Source organism: Dendropsophus ebraccatus, chromosome 11 (assembly GCF_027789765.1).
Source record: "Dendropsophus ebraccatus isolate aDenEbr1 chromosome 11, aDenEbr1.pat, whole genome shotgun sequence".
NCBI classification, from domain to species: domain Eukaryota; kingdom Metazoa; phylum Chordata; class Amphibia; order Anura; family Hylidae; genus Dendropsophus; species Dendropsophus ebraccatus.
Window position 1 is genome coordinate 183,315 of NC_091464.1, and position 17,335 is coordinate 200,649.

The 17,335-nt window shown below is 46.9% G+C and overlaps 1 protein-coding gene across 5 annotated transcripts in view; it reads left to right on the forward strand.

The window, feature by feature from the left end:
- MYO19 (myosin XIX) overlaps positions 1 to 10,350 on the forward strand; it is a 171,523-nt gene extending 161,173 nt beyond the window's left edge. For all 5 annotated transcript variants that reach the window (XM_069945889.1, XM_069945890.1, XM_069945894.1 and 2 more), the window contains one exon: positions 8,809 to 10,350. In XM_069945889.1, the coding sequence (XP_069801990.1) occupies positions 8,809 to 8,916 (108 nt within the window). In that variant the 3' untranslated portion in view covers positions 8,917 to 10,350. The remainder of the gene's footprint in view (positions 1 to 8,808) is intronic.
- Positions 10,351 to 17,335: the final 6,985 nt, after the last annotated feature.

Below are 17,335 nucleotides of genomic sequence, written 5' to 3' on the forward strand. Positions count from 1 at the left end.
GGGTCATCTGTGACCCAGTAAGCACTGGCGATTGGTGCTGTCCGAGACAGCACCAATCACCATTAGTGTCCGGGGAAAAGATGGCGCCGATGCCACCCCACGATCGCCGTGATAGGGCGGCCAGTACCGGCCGGCCCATCATGGCGATCAAAGCGTTAAAAAAACAATGTCCCAGGGTTCTGCACCCCTCAGCTAGGTATAGGTGTGTATAGTGTAGGTGCACTATACTCACCAGATCCGGCCGTCCGGAGCAGCGATCGGGTCCCGCGCGTCCTCGTCTCTTCACTTCCGGGTTCGGTCGGGTCCTGTCTGCAATTTCCGGCTCTTCGGGCTTTTCCGTGACCCCTATCTTCGGCAGTCTTTGTCAGCTTCTCTGTACTGCCCCCTAGCGGCTGATCAGTGAATTGTTTTTTTGTTTTTTTTTACTTTTTATGCGCCCTAACGAATGGGGGGATCCTTCTTTCCTCCATTCATCCTCATCATCCAGTGACGTGTCTGGGGGTAGCTTAGCGTACGCTGCCCCCCAGACACGTCTTTTCCGGCAGTACCGTCCCAATAAGAGATCACAGTATGGCGTGAAATTCTCCAAGGGTACACTTACAGATTTAGGGTAGGTGCACACTGCGGAATGGCGAAGGATAACCCTTTGTGCATTCCGCAGCTGGCACCCGCCGGCGGACTAATGCGGGCCCGTCTTCACCCATGTCATAGACTCCATTCTATGCACGGGCGGATTCTGTTGTCCGTCCAAAGAATGAACACGTTTATTCTTTGGACAGAGGGCAGAATCCGCCCGTGCATAGAATGGAGTGTGACATGAGCTGAGACGCGCGCCCGCATCAGTCAGCCGGCGGGTGGCAGCTGCGGAATGCACAAAGGGTTATCCTTCACCATTCCGCAGTGTGCACGTACCCTTAGAGTGTATGAAGGAAGGGACACCCGAATCCAGCCCCCAGATGCCCCCCCCCCCAATCCTCGGAGTTAGTGGGAAGATCGTTTGGGAACTGATCTTCCCACTGCTGGATAAAGGTTACCACCTGTACAGGGATAACATTTATACCAGCACCCCCTCTTCCGGTCCCTTGCTGCCCGAGCTACTGTAGCTTGCGGCACGATCCAAAAATATCAGAAGTAGTAATAAAGCCCTAATATTTAGCAGCCATGGAGCGGACCCAGCGCTTCTGGATATAAAGGACCCTGTATCGCTCCAGGACAACATTTTCCAGGTGACGTCCCCCACACTGGAAAACAGGAGACCCCAGAAGAAATGCAGAGTGTGGCGTAATAGGGGGATCAGGAAGGACAACATTTTCCAGTGTGACACCTGTCCTGATCCCCCCGGCCTCTGCATAGTGGATCCCTTCAAGGTGTTCCACACGTCATCAGAGTTGTACATTATCTAAATTCTGTCCCTTATTCCTATTTCAGGGGTCACGTTGATCCAGGGATTATTCTGATCGCCATTATGGAGTCAGGAAGGAATTTTTCCCCTGTGATGAGGCTACTGTCGTCTGCCTCACGAGGGTTTTTTGCCTTCCTCTGGATCAACACAGGTTGAATTTGATGGACACCTGTCATTTTCAACCTTATAAACTAATAATTGGCCTAATACCCCCAAATAAATTCGAATTTTCCCTTTTCCCCAGCTAAATAGTTATGACCGCCATTCCCATTAGAGGATGCCATGATGCAATTACAAAGCCTCTGTGCAGCCAGGACAGTAGAAACCCCCCACAAGTGACCCCATTCTGGAAACTACACCTCATAAGGAATCTAACAAGGGGTGTAGTGAGCATATGGACCCCACTAGTGACGGCCACATTTGTGCCGTGAAATTGAAAAAAATTGTATTTTTTATTTTCACAGCACATGTTCTACACATGTGCCCATCACCAGTGGGGTCCATATGCTCACTGCACCCCTTGTTAGATTCCTTATGGGGTGTAATTTCCAGAATGGGGTCACTTGTGGGGGGTTTCTACTGTCCCGGCAGCACAGGAGCTTTGTAATTGCGACATGGCCTCCATCCTCTATTCCAGCCTCTAAATGGCACTCTGTCCCTTTGGTCGCTTGCCCTGTGCCCATATGGCACATTATGTCCACATGTGGGGTATTTTCGTACTCAGGGGAAATTACCCTACACGTTTTGTGTTCATTTTCTTTTTTAACCCCTTGTGGAAATGGAAAAAATCAAGGCTATACCAACATTTTCGTGTAAAAAATGTTAAATTTTTACACTAAATCATTGATCTTGTCTTGATTTTTTCATTTTCACAAGGGGTTAAAAGATTAAAAAAAACACTAAATGTGTAGAGCAATTTTCCCTGAGTACGGAAATACCCCACATGTGGACATAAAGCGCCATGCGGGTGCAGGGTAAGCCTCCGAAGGGAAGGAGCGCCATTTGGTTTTTGGAGGCTGGATTTGGCTGGAATGGATTTCGAGGGCCATGTTGCATTTAAAAGGCCCCTGTGTTGCCAAGACAGTTGAACCCCCCCACAAGTGACCCCATTATGGAAACTACACCCCTCAGGGAATGTAACAAGGGGTGTAGTGAGCATATGGACCCCACTGGTGACGGGTACAAATGTGGAACAATGTGGCGTGAAAATGAACTATTACATTTTTTACACTATAATGTTGGTCTAGCCTTGAATTTTTTATTTTCACAAGGGGTTAAAAGAGAAAAAAGGCCACAAAATGTGTAGAGCAATTTCCCCCAAGTCCGTAAATACCCCACATGTGGACATAAACCGCAATGTGGGTGCAGGGCAAGCCTCCGAAGGGAAGGTGCGCCATTTGGATTTTGGAGGTTGGATTTGGCCAGAATGGACGATGAACGCCATGTCGCATTTACAGAGCCCTCGTGCTGCCAAGACAGTGGAAACCCCCCACAAGTGACCCCATTCTGAAAACTACACCCCTCAAGGAATCTAACAAGGGGTGCAGTGAGGATATGGACCCCTGGATGGGCACATATGTGCCGTGAAAGTGAAAAAATGAAAATTTTCACTTTCACGTCACATTTTTCTACATTTGTGCCCGTCACCAGTGGGGTCCATATGCTCACTGCACCCCTTGTTAGATTCCTTAAGGGGTGTAGTTTCCAGAATGGGGTCACTTGTGGGGGGTTTCCAGTGTTTTGGCAGCACAATCGCTTTGTAAATGCGATATGGCCCTTGAAATCCATTCCAGTGAAATCCAGCTTCCAAAAGCCAATTGGCGCTCCTTCCCTTTGGCGGCTCGTCCTGCGCCCGCTTGGCACTTTATCGCCACATGTGGGGTATTTCTGTACTCGGGAGAAACTGCGCTACACATATTGTGTCTTTTTTTTCCTCTACTCCCTTTGTGAAAATGAAAAATTGAAGGCTAGAACAACGTTTTAGTGTAAAAAATAAATTTTTCTTTTTTCACGCCATATTGTTCGGAAAATCTGTGAAGCACCTGTGGGGTCCAGATGCTCACCGCACCCCTTGTTACATTCCTTGAGGGGTGTAGTTTTCTAAATGGTGTCCCTTTAGGGGTGTTTTTTAGGTTTTGGCACCCCAGAGCCTCTGCCAACCTGAAGTGGTACAGTCAGAAATGACCAAATATAACGGAGCCATTGAAACTCACTAGGCGCTCCTTTATATCTGAGGCTTGTGGTTGTGTCAAATAGCGCAATAGGGCCACATATGGGGTATTTCTATAAACTGCAGAAACGGGGCAATCAATATTGGGGTGCATTTCTCTGGTAATAAGTTTATAAATATGAAAAATATTGGATTACAATAAAATCTCTGCACAGAAAATTAAAATTTTCAAATTTCTTACACACTTAGCTTTTATTTCTGTGACTCCTAAAGGGTTAAAAAAAACTTTCTGGATGTGCTTTTGCAGAGTTTGGGGGGTCCAGTTTCTGAAATGGGGTGCTTTGTGGGGCTTTCTAACATACAGGCCCCTCATATACACTTTAAACCTGAACAGGTCCCTAAAAATATCTGATTTTGAAATATTACAGAAAATTTGGAAATTTGCTGCTTATGTTTTACGCCTTCTATAGTCTATAAAGAATGAAATATAGTTTAATAAAAGCCGCCAACATAAAGTAGACATGTTGCTATTGCTATTTAATATATAATTTATGTGGCATAACCACTTTCTGTATAAGCAAAAAGGTTTAAAAATTGGAAAAATGCATTTTTTCTACATTTTTCACGTTATTTGGGTTTTTTTCATAAAGATTTGTTATAAGTATCGACTCCAATTTACCAGAAATGTAAAGTACAATATGTCACGAGAAAACAATCTCAGAATCAGCCGGATAGGTAAAAGCATCCCAAAGTTATTAATGAATAAAGTGACACTGGTCATATTCATAACATTTGTCTCTGTCATTAAGGCCATTTCAGGCTCTGTCTTTAACCCTTTAAGGACATGGCCCATTTTCGTTTTTACGTTTTCGGTTTTTCCTCCTTGTGTTTAAAAGGTCATAGCACTTGCATTTTTCCACCTAGAAACCCACATGACCCCTTATTTTTTGCGTCACTAATTGTACTTTGCAATTACAGGCTGAATTTTTGCATAAAGTACACTGCGAAACCAGAAAAAAATTCGAAGTGTGGTGAAATTGAAAAAAAAAACGCATTTCTTTTATTTGGGGGAAATGTGTTTTTACGCCATTCACCCTGGGGTAAAACTGACTTGTTATGCATGTTCCTCAAGTCGTTACGATTAAAACGATATATAACATGTATAACTTATATTGTATCTGATGGCCTGTAAAAAATTCAAACCGTTGTTAACCAATATACGTTCCTTAAAATCGCTCCATTCCCAGGCTTATAGCGCTTTTATCCTTTGGTCTATGGGGCTGTGCGAGGTGTCATTTTTTGCGCCATGATTTGATCTTTCTATCGGTACCTTGATTGCCCATATACGTCTTTTTGATCGCTTTTTATTACATTTTTTCTGGATTTGATGCGACCAAAAATGCGCAATTTTGCACTTTGGGATTTTTTTGCGCTGACGCCGTTTACCGTACGAGATCAGGAATGTGATTAATTAATAGTTCGGGCGATTACGCACGCGGCGATAGCAAACATGTTTATTTATTTATTTATTTGTTTACTTTTATTTAAAACCTGGGAAAAGGGGGGTGATTCAGACTTTTATTAGGGGAGGGGGCTTTTTACTATTAACAACACTTTTTTTTTTTTTTTACACATATACTAGAAGCCCCCCTGGGGGACTTCTAGTATATACACTGTGATCTCTCATTGAGATCTCTGCAGCATAGATATGCTGCAGAGATCCATGAGATCGGCACTCGTTTGCTTTCGGCTGCTGCAGCCGGAATTAAACGAGTGCCGAGCCGAGGACGGCGCCATCTTGGACGCGTCCCCGGCCGGCATCAGTAACGGAGATCGCTCCTCCGGGACAAGGTCCCGGAGGAGCGATCTCCCCCACTAGACACCAGGGAAACGTTGCCTCCGGTAATCGGAGGCAGCTGTCAACTTTGACAGCTGCCTCCGATTAGCTAATTAGCGGGCACGGCGATCAGACCGTGCCCGCTAATAGCGGCGGTCCCGGGCTACACGCGGCACCCGGGATCGCGGCACTTCAAAGCGGGGCCGCCGCGAGGCCCCGCTTTGAAGTGCAAGTGAGGACATAGGACGTACCGGTACGTCCTATGTCCTTAAGAGGTTAAAACGATATATAACATGTATAACTTATATTGTATCTGATGGCCTGTAAAAAATTCAAACCGTTGTTAACCAATATACGTTCCTTAAAATCGCTCCATTCCCAGGCTTATAGCGCTTTTATCCTTTGGTCTATGGGGCTGTGCGAGGTGTCATTTTTTGCGCCATGATTTGATCTTTCTATCGGTACCTTGATTGCCCATATACGTCTTTTTGATCGCTTTTTATTAAATTTTTTCTGGATTTGATGCGACCAAAAATGCGCAATTTTGCACTTTGGGATTTTTTTGCGCTGACGCCGTTTACCGTACGAGATCAGGAATGTGATTAATTAATAGTTCGGGCGATTACGCACGCGGCGATAGCAAACATGTTTATTTATTTATTTATTTGTTTACTTTTATTTAAAACCTGGGAAAAGGGGGGTGATTCAGACTTTTATTAGGGGAGGGGGCTTTTTACTATTAACAACACTTTTTTTTTTTTTTTTACACATATACTAGAAGCCCCCCTGGGGGACTTCTAGTATATACACTGTGATCTCTCATTGAGATCTCTGCAGCATAGATATGCTGCAGAGATCCATGAGATCGGCACTCGTTTGCTTTCGGCTGCTGCAGCCGGAAGTAAACGAGTGCCGAGCCGAGGACGGCGCCATCTTGGACGCGTCCCCGGCCGGCATCAGTAACGGAGATCTCCCCCACTAGACAACAGGGAAACATTGCCTGCGGTAATCGGAGGCAGCTGTCAACTTTGACAGCTGCCTCCGATTAGCTAATTAGCGGGCACGGCGATCAGACCGTGCCCGCTAATAGCGGCGGTCCCGGGCTACACGCGGCACCCGGGATCGCGGCACTTCAAAGCGGGGCCGCCGCGCGGCCCCGCTTTGAAGTGCAAGTGAGGACATAGGACGTACCGGTACGTCCTATGTCCTTAAGAGGTTAAAGGGTTAAAGAGTCACTGTCATTTTTTTTTTTTTTTTTTTGCAGAAATCAATAGTCCAGGCGATTTTAAGAAACGTTGTAATTGGGTTTATTAGACAAATCTGCCATTATCTGCATTCAAAAAGTCTTTTCCCAGCCCCCCCTCTCTCGTCTTTTCCATTCACTCCAAAATATCAGGAAATTGTGACTTGTTGCATCAGACACAACCCTGTCTGTTCTATAGAGAGGGGAGGGGGGAGGAGGGAGTTAGTCGGCAGCAGAGAGCAGGGAACAAAGGATTACACAACACGGAGGTGGGTGACAGCGGTATTCAGAGGTCAGAGAGGTCAGTGCTGACTGTCAGAGGAGATAGCCGGGTGATTAACTGTGGATTAACTCTTTGTTGTCCTGTTTTGGTGCCTCATCTCTCTCCACCCCTCCCCTCTCCATAAGCAAACCATGAAGATGGGGGAGAGCTTCAAACTTTTTTTTTTCTTGCATTTTTCGGCTAATAAACCCAATTACAAAGTTTCTTACTGTACTAATGATTTCTGCAAAAAAAAAAAAAAAAAAAACGACAGTGACTCTTTAATTCCCTATTTTAAATTCTAGTTTGGGACCTTCTTTGTGTATCTTAATGTATTAGTGGTGGCCAAAAGTATTATCAGTCAGATAATACTAAATTTCTTCCAGAAAATGATGCAATCACAAATGGTTTGGTAATAATATCTTCATTTATTTTGCTTGCAATGAAAAAATACAAAAGAGAATGAAAAAAAAAGTCAAATCATTGATCATTTTACACAAAACTCCAAAAATGGGCCAGACATAAGTATTGGCGCCCTCAGCCTAATACTTTGTAGCACATCCTTTAGAGAAAGTAAATGTGAACAACGGCTTACGGTAACATCAATGAGTTTCTTACAATGCTCGGCTGGAATTTTAGACCATTTTTCTTTGGCGCATTGCTGGCGGTCCCTGAGATGTGAAGGGCGTCTTCTCCAAACGGCCATTTTGAGATCTCTCCACAGGTGTTCTAAAGTGGCCAGCAATGAGTCCAGACCTGAATCCCATAGAAGTCTCCAGTGCTTTCTCTCAAACCTTTTTCTAGTGCTTTTTGAAGTGTGTTTTGGCTCATTGTCCTGCTGGAAGACCCCTGAGGGAGACCCATGACCTCTGACCTCTGACCCCAGCTTTCTCACACTGGGCCCTACATTATGCTGCACAATGTGTTGGTAGTCTTCAGACTTTATAATGCCATGCACAGGGTCAAGCAGTCCAGTGCCAGAGGCAGCAAAGCAACCCCATAACATCAGGGACCCTCCGCCATGTCTGACTGTAGAGACCGGGTTCTTTTCTTTGAAGGCCTCTTTTTTTATCCCTTTAACAGTGCCCACATCTAGGGAGGTTAGCTACAGTGCCCACATCTAGGGAGGTTAGCTACAGTGCCCCCATCTAGGGAGGTTAGCCACAGTGCCCCCATCTAGGGAGGTTAGCCGCAGTGCCCCCATCTAGGGAGGTTAGCCGCAGTGCCATGGGCTTTACACTTCCTGATGACACTGCGCATGGCAGACACAGGAACATTCAGGTCTTTGGAGATGGACTTGTAGCCCTGAGATTGCTTAGGCTTCCTCACAATTTGGCTTCTTAAGTCCTCAGACAGTTCTTTGGCTTCTTTCTTTTCTCTATGTCACACAAGGACAGAGGTGGAGGCACCTTTACTTCATTTCAACTGGCTGCAAGTGTGATTAGTTGTTGCTGCCACCTGGTATGTGCCGCAGGTAAGTAACAGCTGCCGGGAATTACACACATTACAGAGGCAGCACAGGGGTTTTCTAAGGGCGCCAATACTTTTGTCCACCCCCTTTTTTATGTTTGCTGTGGAATTATATCCAATTTGGCTTTTTGACAATTCTTTTTCTGGTTTTCCATTGAAGACACATTACATGAAAAGATTATTACCAAAGCATTAGTGATTGCCATCATTTTCTGGAAGAAATTGAGTTTTATCTGACAGAATTGCAGGGGTGCCATTACTTTTGGCCAGGTCCTGATTTATCAAAAGGTGTCAAATGGAACCAATCAGAGCTCAGCTTTCATTTTACCAGAGCTGAACCCTGAATTGGTCGGGCAGTTTTGCTATGTTTTTCATCATTTTGTTGCCTTCAGTATACTGATACAAGTCTGTTTTGTACTTTTAGGGATCTATAAAATTTCACTACAAGAGGTCTCCACTACAGTTTGCCAGCGTTTGTCCAGATTCAATGAACTGTGGATTTAATGAAATTTTGTTGGAAAAGGTGAAATAACCGTGAAAAGAAGAAAACCTCCCACTATGTAGCCGATACTGAGAGCAGCGTAACATGGCAGACACCGAGTGCAGCTGTCTCAAAGTGTGGAAGATGACGGAAGTAGTCAGAATCCTCAGGGCACTGGTCCTGGGGAAGAAAAAAAACCCTTAGTTAGCCCACCCCTAAAAGATAACCCTAATAGGATATAGAGAACAAAACAAAAAGATTAACCTTTGCAGGTCTCCCTGTGATATATCAAGGCTAGAGAGATACTCAGGCGAGCTCATTCACCATGCACAGGGTTCCACTTCTACGTTTTGTTGTATCATAAAAGACTGACAATTCCCCCCATAGGGTTTATAGCCATACTTGCTGTGATAGCAGTCATAGTACCCCCCCAAACAATAGTACACAATGTATCCAATCATTTGCTAAGGATCCTCGTGTTAGCCAATCATTGAGTCCTTCATTGCCAATACCCATCAGTGATTTCATCCGTGACATGACCGCCCCATACAAATGTCCAATGATTAGTAGGGATAAGGGAAATAAGGGACTCACTGAATGGCAGATCCCAGTGGGTGGGATTGTTGATATTATGGCTTGTCATGATCGATCGAACACCTGCACACTGTACGTACGCTATGGGCAATATAGTCTAGTACTTTCCATGTATAACGTGCATTCTGTATAATGTGCATATCATGGGGATGAGACATTTTATTGGTTCCGGCAGTGATGGGAAGGTCAGTTTTTTTCACTTCCCTTATCCATTCTTATATATAGGAGGGGAGGCAATGCCCCATGTCAGTGCATCAGACCTCCATTGTTACGGCCTACACTCTTTCGCTGATAGGGATGACACAACCTTCTTGTGTTTGATGTTTAGATTATATTTTAGACTTTCTTACTTGTGTCTCTCGCCTGCGGTGGCATTATGTAGCTATTATCTGAAAGAAGGGTTCATCCTGTACATGGTTTATTCTGCTGTCCGGTGGAGGCATGGGATGATCATTCTACATAATGGTGGTGACAATATATTCGTGATATTGGACGCCCATAGCGTGGAATTGTGCAGGTGTCAAATCGATCATGACGAGCTTTGTGATTCCATCAATCCCACCCACTGGAGATCATGTGATCAGTGATCTGAACTGGTAATGATGGATTCATCACCAGTTCAGATCACTGAATAAAGGACTCCATGAATGGCTAATGTAAGTATCCTTAGTGGAGGGTACTATGAATAATAAGCTGACAATTCCCCCCCCTTTGCCATACTTGCTAATAGAACGAAACATGTAGAAGGGGAACATACTACTTTAATAGTGATCTGACTTAAAGTGTAACTCATTTCAGGGTCATTTTTCTGAAAACATTAAATATCAACAGTACAAGCGATTTAAAAAAAACTCTGTAATAGGTTTTATGTACTAAAAGAGTTTCCTTCTGTACTGAAAAAGCAATCTCCCAGCCTCCCCCCTCACTGTCTCCATTATGTGGCTATGGAGAGGGGAGGGGCTGTTAGGAGTGAGTGAGCACGGAGCAGTCCTGCACAGCACAACACCCTGCAATCTTCTCTCAGTAAGTTCATAGATAAGCACTGACCTTTCTGACCCCAGAATCCTGCGGTTTAGGTGCCCAGAGAGTCTACAAACAGCTGACCTTCATGTCACCTCTTCCTGCTCCCTCATCTCCCTCAGCCCCTCCCCCCTTCATAGGCTTACAATGGAGAGAGCAGAACCCGTCTTCACTGGCTTCTCTGTAATGAAGACGTGTTTGCCTGATAATGCACAGATAAGAAGTCAGGGGGGGAGGCTGGGAGATTGCTTCTTGAGTACAGAAGGAGGCTTTTTTGGCTGATGAAACCTATTACAGAGTTTCTTAAAATCGCTTATACTACGGATTTCTGCAATAAAAAAACCATGACAGTTACACTTTAATATATGACATCACAGGGAGATGTTAATGTTTTATTCTCTATACCCTGCCAGGGGTGTTTTTTTTTTTTTTTTTTTTTAAATATATATTTATTAAAAGATTTTTGATTTTTTCTATCTCCACCAGATAATGACTTACAGTGTTAATGTGACAAAACTTCTAAACTGCAGTCCACACATTGGACCCAACGTGTAGAATAGAGAAAAGCATATAAAAGGTACATAAGGTGAAAACAAAAAACTGAATCAATAAACATAAAACAACAGACAACAGTGTGCCTAAAGCTCTTAGACATCTGCCTCCTTTCTTACGGAATTCCCTTAACGGGACAAATATGCCAGCAAGCCTCCCCACCCCCACCCTCCGATTCAAGCACACTACCCATATGTCGACCCCCAGTCGGGAAGATGATTCCCACACGGTACCTTAATCCCCGGCATCACTGCGATGTCTCCTAGTGGCTGACAGGGGAAGGCGGAGAGAACCCAAGGTACCAGCCAAATCGCTTTTGCAATACCAGTCGGTACATCTGAATGGGAAAACTATTTCTCTGAGCTCCTGCGGCTGATAGTGAGATTCCAGGAAGGATTGCCATCTCTTAAAAAAAATTTTAGTGCCCGACTGCTTTTATTTTTCAGCATATATCCTATCGATACCAAAGAGCAGCTTGAGCTGCGACACTATCATGGGTACCTCTGGAACCTTCTCCGCCAGCACCTAAGTGCAACATGCAATACAACATGTACTATTTCGGGGACGGTGTTCACAGGAGACTCTTCCTCAGGTGGTCTCAACTGATGAAAGAGAAAAGCTTGAAGGGTCTCGGGGATCGGGAGCCTCCAATGAGCATGTATATATGAGGCCACCGACCTCCAATAAGCCTTGGTATACTGACATTCCCATACCCCATGCCACAAATTAGTGAGAGACTCTTTGCACTTTGGACAGGCTACTATTCTGTCAGGGAAATTTGGAGAGGGGGAATATTAAACCCATAAAGGGCACAATGGGCTAACTTGAAATATGTTTCCCTCCACCTCTCATTGATGATACAAGCAGGCACCGTTGTCCATCCTTTAAGAATGCATTCCTGTATCTGAGGATCACCTGTCCATCGAATCCAAGTAATGAAGATGGACGTAGGGTCTATTTTCAGGAATACATTCCTTAGGGCATTATACAGGTCTGAAATAGATACTTTCCTTGCTATCCCACCTATTATGCCATCCAATGTATGGGATGGTGCCTCAGAGTCCAAGTTTCGTAACCTGGTGGACAAAAAGAATAAACCTGCTGAGCAAACAGAAAGTGTGAGGGGGGAAGGGAAAAGGTACTCATAATGTCTTGTGGCGAAAGCCACCTTTTTGTCCCCGCATTAATGAGAGGTTCCACCGTACTCAGACCCCTGCTGGCCCATAGTAGTTCCCAGGGAGAGTGACAACCCCAATGGAGCCAGAGGTGTTTTATAATGAAATAATAAAAGCAAATTTTTAGGGGTAATGTCAGTAACGCAAAGCTGTGAACACAGTAGAGCTTCCTCATGCATGCGCAGTGGCTCGTAGCCATTCATGCTCCACTCTGGATACTGAAAGGATACTGACTATGATAACTGTAGATTCACACTGAAGGCATCAAAACTTAGTATATAATTCCACATGTGTTAATTCATAAAGAGGATGTACCACCAGGTACATCCCTTTTTAACCTAAACCCACTGATCGAACGGCGCCGGCACGGGGAGGCCAGAGCCGCAGTCCGTTTTTCGGACTGAGGCCCGGTTCCCGTGCACGGCACCGTTCTATGCACTGGAGGCCGGCCCGCCCGCCCCCAGTGGGAGGGAATTCCCTCTCCTGTATGACACGGCTCCCTTAGAATGAACGGAGCCATCTCGTAGCCCCCCCATCACTCTCCTTCGTGGTCAAATAGCCCTTACACAGCCTGGAGGTGTGTTTGGGGTCATTGTCCGGTTGAAAAATAAATGATGGTCCAACTAAACGCAAACCGGATGGAATAGCATGCCGCTGAAAGATGCTGTGGTAGCCATGCTGGTTCAGTATGCCTTCAATTCTGAATAAATCCCCAACAGTGTCACCAGCAAAGCCCCCCCACACCATCCCACCTCCTCCTCCATGCTTCACGGTGGCAACCAGGCAGGATCCATCAGGTCACCTTTTCTGCATCGCACAAAGACACGGTGGTTGGAACCAAAGATCTCAAATTTGGACTCATCAGACCAAAGCACAGATTTTTAATGGTCTAATGTCCATTCCTTGTGTTCTTTAGCCCAAACAAGTCTCTCCTGCTTGTCACCTGTCCTTAGCAGTGGTTTCCTAGCAGCTATTTTACCATGAAGGTCTGCTGCACAGAGTCTCCTCTTAACAGTTGTTGTAGAGATGTCTCTGCTGCTAGAACTCTGTGTGGCATTGACCTGGTCTCTGAGCTGCTAGTAACCTGCGATTTCTAAAGCTGGATGAACTTCTCCTCCGCAGCAGAGGTGACTCTTGGTCTTTCTTTCCTGGAGTGGTCCTCATGTCAGCCAGTTTCTTTGTAGCACTTGATGACTTTTGTAACTGCACTGGGGACACTTTCAAAGTTTTCCCAATTTTTCGGACTGACACCTTCATTTCTTATAGTAAGGATGGCCACTCATTTTTTCTTTACTTAGCTACTTTTTTCTTGCCATAATACAAATTCTAACAGTCTATTCAGTAGAGTTATCAGCCATGTATCCACCTGACTGCTGCACAACACAACTGATGGACCCAGCCCCATTTACATGGCAAGAAATCCTACTTATTACACCTGACAGGGCATACCTGTGAAGTGAAAACCATTTCTGGTGACTACCGCTTGAAGTTCATCATGAAAATGCCAAGAGTGTGCCAAGCCGTGATTAAAGCAAAAGGCGGCAACTATGAAGAACCTAGAATATAAGACATTTTCAGTTGTTTCACACTTTTTTTTGTTAAGTATCAAATCCCACATGTGAGAATTCATAGTTTTGATGCCTTCAGTGAGAATCTACAAGTTTCATAGTCATGAAAATACAGAAAACTCTTTCAATGAGAAGGTGTGTCCCAACTTTTGGTCTGTACTATATATATATATATATATATATATATATATATATATATATATACACACACAACCAATCCTCCACATTGGTGGTGGTGTGGCGCCAGTTATACTTGGTGGGCCCCTAGAACTAAATTCCCTGGAGGGCCCAAGTTACCCCAGTCTGACACACCCAATTCATGTAATAGAAACCGATTACATTCAAGCTTAGATTATGAACAGGGTTAAATCTTTAGTTTTTCTTTACTCCTTTTAACTTAAATCACAAGAGATTTTGCAAATCGGAGAGGATTATTGTGTCCTGTGGTATGATCTATATATTTGTTGGAAAAATGTACCCTTGATAGCTGCTTTCAAGATGAACACCATGTTCCAGACATAACCTGAAATGCACAAAGTAAAGATGCAAATGACATGAAATTCTGACCAGATGCCGGTGTAGCCTGGGTGATGTAGACAGGGGTTTCACAGCAAATTAAAACAGTCGGCAAAACACAGTCCCATAAGATCAAACAAACATATTCTTTATGTAGCAAAACTGAAAATAGGTGGAAATTCTCCACAGGTTACACAGTCCAAGAACTCACCCCAAGGACAGGTGACTTGTCTGGCAGGAGTTCAGACTCCCACCTCCATCATCCAGCAGCTCATACACTAGAAGACATGCCACCCCCTCCCCAGCAGCAGCTCATACACTAGAAGACATGCCGCCCCCTCCCCAGCAGCAGCTCATACACTAGAAGACATGCCGCCCCCTCCCCAGCAGCAGCTCATACACTAGAAGACATGCCGCCCCCTCCCCAGCAGCTCATACACTAGAAGACATGCCGCCCCCTCCCCAGCAGCTCATACACTAGAAGACATGCCGCCCCCTCCCCAGCAGCTCATACACTAGAAGACATGCCGCCCCCTCCCCAGCAGCAGCTCATACACTAGAAGACATGCCGCCCCCTCCCCAGCAGCTCATACACTAGAAGACATGCCGCCCCCTCCTCCCCAGCAGCTCATACACTAGAAGACCTGCCGCCCCCTCCCCAGCAGCTCATACACTAGAAGACATGCCGCCCCCTCCCAGCAGCAGCAGCTCATACACTAGAAGACATGCCGCCCCCTCCCCAGCAGCAGCTCATACACTAGAAGACATGCCGCCCCCTCCCCAGCAGCTCATACACTAGAAGACATGCCGCCCCCCTCCCCAGCAGCAGCTCATACACTAGAAGACATGCCGCCCCCTCCCCAGCAGCTCATACACTAGAAGACATGCCGCCCCCTCCCCAGCAGCAGCAGCTCATACACTAGAAGACATGCCGCCCCCTTCCCAGCAGCAGCTCATACACTAGAAGACATGCCGCCCCCTCCCCAGCAGCAGCTCATACACTAGAAGACATGCCGCCCCCTCCCCAGCAGCTCATACACTAGAAGACATGCCGCCCCCTCCCCAGCAGCTCATACACTAGAAGACATGCCGCCCCCTCCCCAGCAGCTCATACACTAGAAGACATGCCGCCCCCTCCCCAGCAGCAGCTCATACACTAGAAGACATGCCGCCCCCTCCCCAGCAGCAGCAGCTCATACACTAGAAGACATGCCGCCCCCTCCCCAGCAGCAGCTCATACACTAGAAGACATGCTGCCCCCTCCCCAGCAGCTCATACACTAGAAGACATGCTGCCCCCTCCCCAGCAGCTCATACACTAGAAGACATGCCGCCCCCTCCCCAGCAGCAGCTCATACACTAGAAGACATGCCGCCCCCTCCCCAGCAGCAGCTCATACACTAGAAGACATGCCGCCCCCTCCCCAGCAGCAGCTCATACACTAGAAGACATGCCGCCCCCTCCCCAGCAGCTCATACACTAGAAGACATGCCGCCCCCTCCCCAGCAGCAGCTCATACACTAGAAGACATGCTGCCCCCTCCCCCATTAGTTGCTCTCCTGTTTATCGGACTCAGATCCCCACCTGTACTAACAATCAGATAGGGAGGGAAAACCTGGAGTTGATTAAGGCTCTGCCCAAACAACTCCCATCATTCACTATTAAAAGAACACCACAATGGGAGTTATCCCTCAGTAATACAGCACTGAGAGGCGCAGTCTCCAATTTACTAACATGCCCATCCAATCCACACAGCAAAGAAATCACCATAAATGTCCATAATTGTGTAATGAGAAAGGTAAAGAACACGCTAACTGGAATTTACTTGGTAAGGTTACAAACCCACTTGCCGGATCTGCAGCGAGTCTCCTTGCTGCGTTTTTGCAGGGAGACTCGCTGCAGATCCTGGCCCTATACTTTCAATAGCAGAGAAACTCGCAGCAGGGATGTACATCCCTGCTGCGATTTTGTCTGCAGCCCGCCCCATTAACCCCCCGGCCGCCAGACATTATACGGCAGGGCAGCGCACTGATTGGCCGGGCGGAAGGTGCCGGGAGCCGCTGAAGCAAGCAGGAGCCGGGATCAGGTAATGTATATCCTGCCCGCCCCCCTGCAGCCCCGATCGCCCCCGCCCCCAGCCCTAAGATCGCCTGCAGCCCCCGACCGCACGATCGCCCCCAGGCTGCAGGCGATCGTGCGGCCGGGGGCTGCGGGGCGATCGTGCGGCCGGGGGCTGCGGGGCGATTGTGCGGCCGGGGGCTGGGGGCGATCGTGCGGCCGGGGGCGATCGGGGCTGCAGGGGGGCGGGCAGGATATACATTACCTGATCCCGGCTCCTGCTTGCTTCAGCGGCTCCCGGCACGTTCCGCCCGGCCAATCAGTGCGCTGCCCCGCCGCAGCGCACTGATTGGCCGGGCGGGCCGTGAAGACACCGGGAGCCCCGAAGCAAGCAGGAACGGGGACCGGGTAATGTATAATGTCCGGCGGCCGGGGGGTTAATGGGGCGGGCTGCAGACAAAATCGCAGCAGGATGTACATCCCTGCTGCGAGTTTCTCTGCTATTGAAAGTATAGGGCCGGGATCTGCAGCGAATCTCCCTGCAAAAACGCAGCAAGGAGACTCGCTGCAGATCCGGCAAGTGGGTTTGTAACCTACAAAAGCCTTTGTTGGTCATGACTAGGCTTGATTGAACAGTGGAAAAAGCTAGGTTCTATCGAACTCGAACTTTGCCGAACCTTCCTTATTTGAGTGCTGAAGCCTTCCCGGTCCGTGCGGAAGGAGGAGACAGCCCGACGATCCCCTGGAATTCTGGGAAATAACCCATTACCTAGGCTAGGCTTTTCCCGCTGTTCGATCAAGCCTAGTCATGACACCTGTATGGAGACACTAGTGGCCGCATTGTTCTGGGGGATTTCTGAAGGAGCAGAGCTGCCCCTGACCTGCCCCCACATAGCGGCACGCCAGAGGTCCCTGGTCTCTGGAGGAGGCTGCAGGGACAGCTGGGTTTCGGTGAGGGGGGCAGAGGTGGTAGCATCACTGCGGGTGC